The 12,225-nt window shown below is 27.4% G+C and overlaps 1 protein-coding gene across 1 annotated transcript; it reads right to left on the bottom strand.

Moving 5' to 3' along the window:
* Positions 1-421: 421 nt before the first annotated feature.
* Positions 422-3,156, bottom strand: K444DRAFT_579295 (uncharacterized protein; the record flags this gene model as incomplete). The annotated part of the gene is made up of 7 exons (XM_024877653.1): positions 422-1,077; positions 1,144-1,488; positions 1,538-1,667; positions 1,718-2,284; positions 2,338-2,541; positions 2,597-2,835; positions 2,897-3,156. 7 exons carry the CDS (start codon positions 3,154-3,156, stop codon positions 474-476), a joined length of 2,349 nt encoding a protein of 782 aa, XP_024744519.1. The 3' UTR covers positions 422-473.
* Positions 3,157-12,225: the final 9,069 nt, after the last annotated feature.

Genomic DNA, 12,225 nt, shown 5'->3' on the forward strand with positions numbered 1-12,225 from the left:
TCTCACACTCTGCAGACTGCATTCTCCGCCATGCAACAGTCGATAGCGGCCAGCCACGGCTTGCAAGCTCGAGCTGAAGTTCGAGCTTGAACCGCACCTCACATCTCATCTTGATAGCTGCATAATTCACACGCAAGCCACGGAGGTGGAGTAAGGTAGCTTTGCAGATTCAGCTGAATGCAGCACGCCGCAACGAGGAGAAGAGGAGCGAGCGGCACAAAAGAGGAGATGCCGGTAGTTCGACTTCGCGGGGACTGCCGGCGGATGGGTACGAGGCTTCTTGTCTGAGAACGTCACACGGCTTTGACCGTGAAGGCGCTGATCGAGGCGTCCCTGGCCCCAACAACTCAACGATGGGAGCTATGACAATCAATGCTCCCGGCGGTGATTTTATGCATCAAAAAATGACATTCCAATCATTGACAGAGCTATTTGCGCGGTAGATGACCTATCCAGAGCCATCTCTCTACTATCTAGGGCTTCAAGATTACATCAACGGGGTGCGCAAAGCTTTGGCTTGCCAGTCCCTCAACAGGTGGCCAGCTCTCTGTGATCTGGACGGGATAGGTTCCAGCGACTCCCGTATCTGCCAACAGGGCAAGAGTCACGCTGTTTCCAGGGCCAAGCTCAGCACCACCTCTCGCAATGAAAATCAGCTCAGTCATGCCACCCCCTGCTGCGTCCTGCATCAACTTGACATCTCCAAACCCACTGACAGATTTGTGGATGAGTTGGTACACATTCGACTGTGTACTCGCTGGTCTTTCCTCTTCTCCCACAGTAAACTGGGCGGGAGCAAACCTTGTAGATGTAACGAGGCCTTTTCCAGTTTTGTCTGCCACAATCACGATCTGGATTGAGTTCAGCGCAATAGGCTTCTCCGTCTGGTTTGTGCCTGTCAAAAGAATCTCGACAGCTTTTCCGGCGGCTTTGACGGGGCTGGAAGCTTCCCATGCCAGCTTCACCGTGGGCACGACGGTGGGAGCCTGGACTGGAGTTGTCTTGAAAGCGAATTGCGTAGCTGATGCAAGTTTAACGTTTGATGGAGTTGGAATGGTGATTTTACCGTGCTCAATCCTGTTGAATGGTCAGGAGCCGTCCCTAACTTATCACAATTCACGAATCAAATAATATTCCACTTACGGCATGTACTCAATCTCTGCCAGAATTTCGCCAGTATTTCCGATGCAGGGATCTGAGAATTTGAATGTGCCGTTGCCTGGGTACACAAATTTTCCGCTGGATTGGAATGCTTGTTGCAAATTCATCTCGAGCATGGCAACGTGTGTCGTTAATTGGCCAGATATAAAATTACGAATCCGCTGGTCTTGGCCCTCGGGCGTCCACGATTGCTGTATCTCGTGTTGAACGAATTCAACCTTGACATCACCATCTTTGTTAGCACCGGCATTGACAACGATTTTCATCACTCCATTGTCAATGTTATCGATCACGATGGACATATTCCATGTAAACCGGAACTTGTCTCTGAGAAGCGTGAGCACAATCGAACAATATCGAGTATGCAACAACTTACCTAAGGAAGCCAAACGGCCGAATCATCTGCTCGTTATCTGCCCATTCAATGTCATACCAGTACTCTGTGATACCTTGGACATCAAAGCTGCGCCCACCGGGCGTCCACTTGACAGTCACAGTCGGACTTCCTGCTCAGTCGAGGTTAGCGCAATCGAAGCGGCTTGCGAATAAGACGAACCTGCACTCTCAAAGCTGCCACAGACACCATTGTTCGGGTTTCTCGCAGGGGATGGACTCATTTTCATCCTATTGTCCTTGGTGAACATGTAAGATCTCGCATCGGATGGGGTTTGCGGGTCGAAGACCGGCTTGAAAGCAAAGATTGGGTCTTTCGAGTCATTATGCACTCCGTCGCTGCCAACAGAGTAGTTCCAGTGAATGGTGGACGTGTTTCCATCAAAAGTGGCACTCGGTATAGTTGGGAATACTTCTGACGTCTTGTTGAAAGGTTGAAGCATTGGCAATAGGAATGTTTCTAAGAACAATTGATGACTCAAGGCAAAAGTGCCATCAATGCGAGGTCCACCAATCGTGGCGGCTTGAGTGGTGAATATCCCTGTCGAGGCCAATTGCTTGTCATCTGGCAAAGGATGGCCCTGTACCATCTCACAGTACAGTAATGCGTTCAGATCGCCAGGAGGATCGTACGAAACGACCGGGTTTGGGACACCTTTCGCAGGATTTTTGTATGGGTAGATCTGGTGATACATGGCAGTCGGCTGATACGTTGGTTTGAGAGGATCGACTGGTGATCAAGTTTGGTCAACAAACGACACACTATGAGAGCAGCTCACTTACTTTGTGAAGGTGGGGGGAGAGTAAACTTATATCCCAGCGTTGTCAGCCCTTGAGTCTCCTGGGTTTTGACCCAGCGTCCCAACATGGTTTGGAGATCGATCTCGAGGAAAGGATATTGTTTAATCAGCATTCCCCAAGATCTCTTTTTGCCGTCAACTACCCCGAAGTTGGAATTGTTGAAATCAAAATCTTTCCAGTGCGCATCTGCATACACCTTCAGCAACTGTGTGCAACAGGAAGGATTGAGAAGGAGACCTACCAGATAGCTTGGCGAAGAGTCTTTCGATGGTGTAATCACCCGGGACATCGAACTTCTCCTGAATGAATTTCAACTGCGCCTCCTGGCGCGCTTTCTCGTCTGGGTCCGCATCTTGATTGACTACGACGCTCTGGTTGCCGAGGTCGATCGTGACTGCAAGTTCCCAACCGGCCATGTCTTCGATGATATCCGGATCATCTTCGTCGTCAGGCGGCATGGTCAGCGTACCACTGGCAAAGCTGTTCCAGGTGGTCAGGACGAGCAATAGTATGGTTGAAGGTCTGTGTCTGGCCTACTTACCGCATCACATAGAGGCACCTGGCCAGGGAAAGATCTGCTCCGAGACCACCACCAAGCAAGATGCGCGGGGAGAGCAATTCTGCATCAATGCTTCCAATGCGACGATTGCGAAAGGCAAGCTTCTTGAACTCGGGATACCGGTCGTAGAGGCCGTCGAATGAATCATTAATGATCTTTTGCGAGACGGCGACGACCTGATCATAATGGGAATGTGCTGTTGCAAGCGATGTCTTCAAGCGAAGCGTAGTGTCTGTGTCCATGACGGGCAAAGAAGTGAAGTGGAATGTAATGATGATGGTTGGAATTGAAACTCTGCTTGAGTGCAAGGAAGTGCAGACTCTGGTCTAATAGAAATATCAAACAAAATCACCTACCAGAGACGCCTTTTGAGAGAATTGCGAGCTCCAGCTTCCTGAACTCAGCTCTGAGAAGGCGTCCATCTCAACATGCGCCATGCGCCATGCTTTCGTAGAGCACTGCGAGAAGTAGCGTGAAAGAAGTGGGCGTACCATTGCAATCCTCTCAGGTGCATCAACGCAAGCCCTTCTTCTCGCAGTTGTGCGACAGCTCAAGGGCCAGAGAGTAAAAGGGATGCAGAGAGGGGTGGAGGTCAGCCCGAAGCGGCGTGGCTTCACGTAAGAAGCTGAGGTCAAACTGCATGTGTTCAGGTTGGTGGACGAAAGCGGGGAGTGCCGTGTGGAGAAGAGGAGAATGCTTGCGCTAAGTGCCGCCAGAGGGAAAGTCGCTAATTTGCCCATTTGCGGGAGCTTACGGAAAGCCGTAAGGATCAGAAGACCAAGCGATTTTCGAATCTGGTTTTCGACCTTCAATATCTGATTTGTGGCACGTGCGTATCCTACTAAAAATCGCCTGTAACCAAAATACCGCATTCTGCAGGCGTAACTACTTTATACTTATATATATATAACTTATATAGAGATAGCCAAAATAAAGCTATTTATAGTTACTAAATATATTAATATTTATATTTGTCTTTATTATAATATCTCTATTATTTTCTCTATCTCTACTTCTGCCTCTGCTCCCCTTTCTTAACTATTATTAATTCTTCTCTAATTTATATAGTCTATATAGTAAATTTTATAGATTATAAAGTATATTTTCCTTACTATTATTATTCACGCTATTATTTCCTATAATACTCGAAATATCTCTATTTTTATTATTCTCTTTATCCTTATTCTTACTTTCTTTCTCTCTTTCTCTCTTCCCCTTTATTAGTCTCTTTACTTTATTACTTTATTTCGAGGGTATTTATAGTTTTAAAGATTGAGGTTTTATAGAGGCTAACTTAAAAAGAGCTAGATCTTTTAGTATTATATTAAGGCAATATAAAGTATATATTTTACTATTATTATTATATTTATAATTATAATAGATTTAATTAAATTTGTTCTAAACTTATATATATTTCTGCTATAAGCCTTTAAAGTTCTTTTTTATATAATTAATATAAAATATAGATACTAAATAGCCTCGAGTTTAATTATATATTACCTCTAGATTTATTATAATCTTTAGATTATCTAAGTTAACTAGCTTCTTTTTAGAATAAAACTTTATATCTTAAATCTCTAGTATTTTATAAATATTCTTTATAACTTATATTATCTTATTAGAGATATTAAAAAGCTCGAAATAGTATTATTTATTAGTAGTAATAAAAGAAAGCTATAAGATATTTAAGGAAAAAAGAAGATTTAATAGATTTAATAAATTATTATTCTAATATTTAATTAGTACTATATTCTAGTCTTTTATATAAGGAAAATATAACTTACTATTTCTTTATAATATCTCGAGTTTTTAAGCATTTATATTTAAGCTATATTATATTATTTATTTTTATTAAATAAGTATAGATTATTAATATTACTAATATTATATATATTATATATTTTTTTCTTTTAAGAATTTCTTTAGTAATATAATAAAGAATTATCTTTATTTTATAGTAGAAAGGAAAGCTTAAATAATACTTAAAAAAAGAAATAAAGAAATAAAAAGAAGGTTAAATATAGTATTATAATTAAAAGAAAGAAAATTAATTAAAAGAAAAAGAAAGCTTTTTTATAATACTTTTTTCCCGAAAAATAATTATAAATTTAAAGTTACTTTTATATTATAAAGACCTAAAAAATATAAAAGAATAAATTTATAAATAAATTAAAAAATTAAATTAACTTTTCTAAGCTTTTTCTTTTATAAAGTAATAATAGATTTATAAATAGAAGTAATAATAGAATTAATAAACTAATTAAAAGATAAAATTAATTTTATAAATAATAATATCTATTATACTAATATTATTTTTATAAAAAGAAATTATAAGATATAATTTTCGAGCTAAATAGGTAAGTCAGATAAACTATATTTATAGGTCTATTACTAATATAATATTAGAGTATAGATAGAGAATTTCTAGTTAAATTTAAAAAATATAAAATTAGATTAGAAAGCTTAATAATTTTGAAATTATATAAATAATAAGTTATTTTCTCTAAATTTTATATTAGTTTCTTGAATTCAGAAAATTATATAATTATATAATACTAAAAATAAGCTTTTTTTATATATAAGAAATAAAATATTAGTATTATTTTATAATCTAGATATAGTATATCTAGATAATATAATATAAAAATAAAACTATTTTTAGTAGTTATAATATTATATTTTATATAAATATAAAAGTAAAGTTTTTATATTAGTATAAACTAATATTTAAAAACTATATATTTTCTTTCTTTCTTATTTTTTTATTTCTAATTTTTATTATTATAATTTATAAATTATACTATATTATAGAAACTAATAGAATTAATCTTTAATTATAGGAATAATATTAAGCTTAAATTAAAGAACTCTATTATATTTAAAAGAAAACTTTTTAGAATATTAGATATATCTTATAACTAGAAGAATTTAATACTAGTAAAACTAGTTATATTACTTAATTATAATAATAAAATACTGAACTTTCTCTGAATTAATAGCAAATAAAATATAAAATATATCTCTATAATAAGAAACTAGTTAAAATAGTATATTACTTCTAATATTAGAATTATTTATCTAAATATATATTTTGGATCTTTAATTATAAACTTAATTACTTTAGGCTTAATATATATATCCTAATAATAATTTAGTATTATTATAAGCTTTAGCTAAGATAAAATCGATTTAATATTAAATATATTAATACCTTTAAAAAAGCTAAAGAATTTATTTTTAAAGAACTAAAAAGTAGTTAATTAATCTAATATAGCTATAGAAAAATATATTACTAGATTTAAAAGAATACTAGTAAATTTATATTCTATAAGAAAATATAGTAAATATTTAGGATATTAGATAAAATAAATATAAAAATTAGAAATATAAAAGATTTACTATTAAAAGGCCAGATTAATATTAGTTTATAGATAAATATAATAAGTTATTTTATTATAGCTTCTAGATCTATAATATTATTAATATATATTCTCGAATAATTTTTAGTATTTTTATTAGTATATTAAATTATATATAGATTACTATTCTAAAGTTCTATTTCTTTTATATTAGAGAATAAAACTACTTTCTAAAAAGGTTATAAGCTAATAAAGACTAGAAGATACTACTTATAGTAATTATATAAATCGAGCTCTGGCAATTAGTAAAGAGTTATAATTTACTATAAAAAAAGACCTTTATTTATAAGCCTTTAATAAATAATTAGTATATTAAGATATAGTAAAATATTTTAGCTAGTAGGCTTATAGAAATCTAGAGATAGTTCTTTAAATATTTTTATAATACAAGTATCTTTAATAGAAAGTCTTACTATAATCTAATTACTATTTAATTTATTTATATAAATACTTTTTACTAATAGATTAATAACTTTATTCTTTTTTATAATATTAGTTTAATTTATTCTTAGTAAATAAAAGCTAATTACTTCTAACCTAAAATTCTAGAAAAGCTATATAATTATTACTAGAAAGTTTATTATTATAGTATTTCTCTAATAGAAAATAACTAAATAATTACTTTCTAAACTTAAAAAGAAAATTATAGGATATAATTATATAATATATTAAATTACCGAAATTAATAAGCTTTATATAATTTTCTTTAAAAATACTAATATTATATATACTATAAATAAACTTAAAGTAAAGCTAGATTAAGACTATATTAAAATATATTAGTTCTTTTATTATATTTTTAAACTTTATAAAAAGAGAGTTAGAAAGCTTCTATTTAATATTAAGCCTTCTTATAAAGAAAATAAGTAATTAGAAATAGTTTAAAAAGCGAAATAGAGACTAGAAGATATAATTATAATAAATTAAGAACTAGAAAATATTAAAAAAGATAATCTTAATAGTAAGATTTCTATAGATAATAAGAAATAATATAAAAATAATTTAGAAGATTTAGAAAATAAAGAAATCTTAAATAACTTATTTAATAACTAATATTTAAGCTATAAAAGTTTATTTATATTAAACTTTTTAAAAGTAATATTATAACTATATATAAAAATATAATTCCTTTAAATTAATATAAGAAATTATATAATTATATTACTTTATAGAATTAACTAGCTATAAAAATACTTTAAAGCCAGAAACTTATAAAGAGTCTTAAAAGCTTTAAAGTATCCGAACTATTACTAGTATCTAGTATTTTTTAAGAAAAGAATATAATATATTCTATAATAAATAACTTATTATAAACTATTTAATCTTTAAATTAAGCGGAAAATCTAAAAGCTAGACTTGTAATTCAAGTCTTATTAAGGTTATTAAAGTCTTTACTAGCTAGTATTATAGATTTAATATAAATATTACAAGAATTCTATAAATTCTATTCTAATTTATTTAGAAAATATATATAATATATTACTATATTTATTTTATTAATATTTATATATAATTCCTAAAAGCCGAACTATTATCTAAAAAGAAAATAAGAAGGCTAGATTAATACTTTTAAAAACTAAGCCTTAATAAATCTATCTAGAAAAGCTTACTAATTCTTCTAAAAATAACTTAAACTTTAATAAGCTAGAAAATTTTAAGTTTATTATATATTATAACTTATATAACTAGAAATAGAAACTTGAGTTTATTATATAGAATTATTTATATATAAAGATTTCTGTTATAAACTTCTTATTTAAATTAATTAGTTAAATCTATTTTTAATACTAAGTTTTTATTAGAATAACTTTCTATTTTTAGAGGCTTTAAATAAAATAACTAATAAGTTTCTTAATTATTAACTAAGATTTATTAGCTCGAAAATCTATAAGTAATAAATAAGATTATAAAATAGAACTTTTCTAACTATAATATAAAATAATTAAATATAAAAGCCTTATTAAATATAATATATCTCGAGCTATAAGTTTATAAGATAAATATAAAGAGTTTTAGTATTTAACTAGTATTATAGTCTAGTCTAAAAGCATTTATTATTTTTTATATCTAATTTAATAGAAATAAGAAATATATATATTTTAACTCGAGAAATAATTAGAACTTTTATATAAATTTAGGGCAGTAATTTATTCTATAAAAAGAAAATAGACCAGAATTATTTATATTATATTAATTTTTAGAAAGAGTTATAATAAATATTATAACTTCTAAAATATTTTTAAGAAAGCTTTTTTAAATTAAAGTAAACTAGTTTATAATTCCGAAAGATTTATAAAAGTCTTATATATTCGAGAGTATAAGTACTTAAAATAAATACTATTTGAGTTCTAATCTATAATAAAAGAAAAATAAAATATATAAAATAAAATATATAAAATAAAAGTAAAATAAAATATCCGGATATTTAATAAATAGAAAGCCTAATTATAAGAACCTAATTATAAATTATAAGAACTAGTACTAACTAGATAAGATAAAGTAAGATAAAAGAAACTAAAAAATAAGTTAGTATATATTTTGTAAAAGTAAAAAGAAAGATATCTAAATAGTTTAAAAGCAAGAAATATATATTAAAGAAGTTAAGATTAGAGAAAAAAAAGGCTATTTCCTATAAGAATAAGTTAGTATATATTCTAAGATAAAGAATAGAGATATTTAATAGTAGCCTAAAGGCTTTTATAAATATTAAAAAAAAGAGATTTAAATAAAAGTTAGCTTCTTTTTAGAAATTTGAGAGAGAATATTTCTAAAGGACCTAAAGATATAAAAGATATTAGAAAAGGGAAAAAGGGATCTAAAATTCAGTTTTTTAAGAAGTAAGTGAATTGAAAACTTATAATATAGAAGTTCCGGATAAAAGTAACCCGGAAGTAGTAGTTAGGTACTAGCTCTTGGTATTATTAGTAGAGGGATTAAAGAAGGAGGGGTTAAAGGAGAAGGGATTAAAAAAGGAGGGGTTTAGAAAAGAAGGGGTTTGGAGAGGAAGAGGGAAGTTATAGGTAGTTAGGTGCTAGCTCTTAGTATTATTAGTAGAGGAGTTAAAGAAAGAGGAGTTAAAGAAAAAAGGGTTTAGAGGAAGAGAAGTTTGGAAAAAAAGGGGTTTAGAAGAGGAGGAGTTTAGAAAAGAAGAAAGAGATTATAGATAATTAGATTCTAGCTTTTAGTATTAATAAAGATATTAATAGAAATATTAGTAAAAAGTAGTTAAATACTAGCTTTTAATATTAATAGTAAAGTCGAAAAAATATAGAAAAAAAATAAAGATTTTAGAATAAAAATAAAATAGAGTTATATTTTTATAAAAGAAAAAAGTATTAGTATAAAGTAATTATATTATTAAATTCTATATTTACTTTTATTATTTATTAAGAATATATATCTTTTAAAAAAAGATATTACTTAATATTTCTGGAAAATAATAATTTAATAATAATACTATTAAAAAAACCAAATTTAATATATTTAAATATACTAAAATAAAACAATTATTTTTATATTAAAAATTAAATTATAATATTACTAGATATAGAACTATTTTAGTTTATAGACTAGACTATATATAAAAATTCAAGAATATTAAAGCTTACTTAAATTACTTATAAAATAGCTATATAGATAATTAGTAATATAATAAAATAATATTATACTTTATCTAATTAGATTAATAATAAAGCCCTTTATTATAGTAAATATATAATATCTGTTTTTTGAGGTATTATATAATTAGAAAGAAAAGATATATAATTATATAATTTTTAGAATCTTAAAAATAACTAGAAATTAATTAATTAAAAATAAATAAATATTACTTTTTATATTTCTAATTTAATTAGTTACTAGAATAATAAGATTCTTAATATAACTAATTTAATAATACTAGAAAATCTATATAATCTCTTATTACTTATATACTTTTCTCTTATTTTTAGTAGACTATAAAGAACTTTTACTAATATTAAGTCTAGCTATTTTAAAAGATCTAGAGCCTTTATTCTAAGCTTCTTAAATTACTAGTATTACTAACTTAAAACTTTTACTTTAGATCTCTTATATAATTACCTAAAAGACTCTTTATATAGTAGATATTAAGCTTTTACTTTATTTTACTAAATAACTAGCTTATTAAACTCCTTTTTATTTTATATTATATAGTCGAAACTTTATTAAAAAGCCTTTATTATAAGCCTTATCTTCTTTTATGAGTTTATAATCTTTAAATTCTTTTTTATAAGACTATTAAAATACTTTAAACTTATAAATAATTATTCTCTTTTAATTATTTTATTTTAAGAATTTTCTAAAAGAAAAAAGAATATTTTTATATTTAACTTCTTAAAATTCTTTATATAAATTTTAGTAAAACTTTATTTTTTAATTTCAAATTCCTCTTTTATAACTTTTAAAAACTATACTCTTTTATTAAGCCTATTTATATAAATATTACTTTCTTTAATTATTATATTTCTTTTTTTTAAAGCTTTATTTTCGTATCTTAAATTACTTCTTTTTTCTTTTAAAGTCTACTAGCCCCTTTTTTAATATATATTAATATCTATTAATATAACTTTTTATTATAGACTTTTTTAGCTATTTATATTATTTATTAAATATTTTATTAAAGAACTTCTCGGAATTACTAACTAAAATAGGCTTAGTAACTAAAATGGACTTAGTAACTAGAATAGACTTACTAGCTAGAATAGGCTTACTAGCTAGAATAGACTTACTAACTAAAATAGACTTACTAGCTAGAGTTTTAGTAGCTAGAATAGGCTTACTAGCTAAAGTATATAGAGATTTAGATCTCTTATAGTTCTCTTAATAAATAATACTAAGTTATTTACTAGTATTTTAATATTAATACTACTTTTTTTTTTAAATATATAATTATTTCTAATTATATTACTATTAGAGTTATTAGTATTAAAAGTTATTATTAAATTAATTAATAGCTCTTTATATAGTTAATAATTCTATAGAGGCTACTTTTTTTTAATAGAAATAAAGAAGTAAAATTTAAGCTCTTAATAATTTATACTAGAATATATTTTCTTTATATATTTAAAGAACTATTTAAAAGTGCGATTTTCTCTAAATAGAACTAGAAAATCCGGAACTTTAGAATAAATAACTTTACTAGTAAAATAGCTTATAATTAGACTTTAATTTTTAAGATTAAGTTTATAGTATTTAGCTTTTTTAATACTTTTCTAGATATTAGACTCTAGAAAGTAATTAAAATCTAGTTACTAAGCTTTATAAATATCTTATAAAAGTCGAGAAAAAATAGAAATTATAAAGAAATAATCTACTTAAATAGCTTTCTAAAATAGTTAATATAATAATAAATAATTATTAATAAGTCTATTAGTAAAGGCTTATTAGTAAAGTTATAGCTATATTTATTAGTTAGCTTTTCTTTATTATACTTTCTCTTATTATTTTTCTTTACTTTTAATTCTTACTAATTATAAGCTTTAGTTAAAGTTCTTCTCTAGAGCCTCGATTTCTTTTTCTTCTTTCTAATAAAAGTAAGGTTATTTTTCTATATATTACGAAAAATATCTCTAGTAATAGTTCTTTAATGACTTTTCCTTTTCTTTCTTATTTGCTTTTCTTTTTTTTTCTTCTCTCTTTTCTTCTTATTCTTTTAGAACTTAGCCTAATAAATATACTAATTTCTAGTATTTATTTTTTTAATATTATTATTATTATTATTTCTTTTATTATTCTTAGAAAAATAAGAAGTAAAAAGCTTTAATTTTAGTTTATAGGCCTTCTATAAATGCTTTTCCTCTAAAGTGGATTTAGTTAGGCTTAAAAAAAGAAAGATAATATTATAATAGCTATAAAAAGAGCTAATATTCTTTT

The sequence above is a fragment of the Hyaloscypha bicolor genome (assembly GCF_002865645.1).
Source record: "Hyaloscypha bicolor E unplaced genomic scaffold K444scaffold_10, whole genome shotgun sequence".
Classification (NCBI taxonomy): Eukaryota; Fungi; Ascomycota; class Leotiomycetes; order Helotiales; family Hyaloscyphaceae; genus Hyaloscypha; species Hyaloscypha bicolor.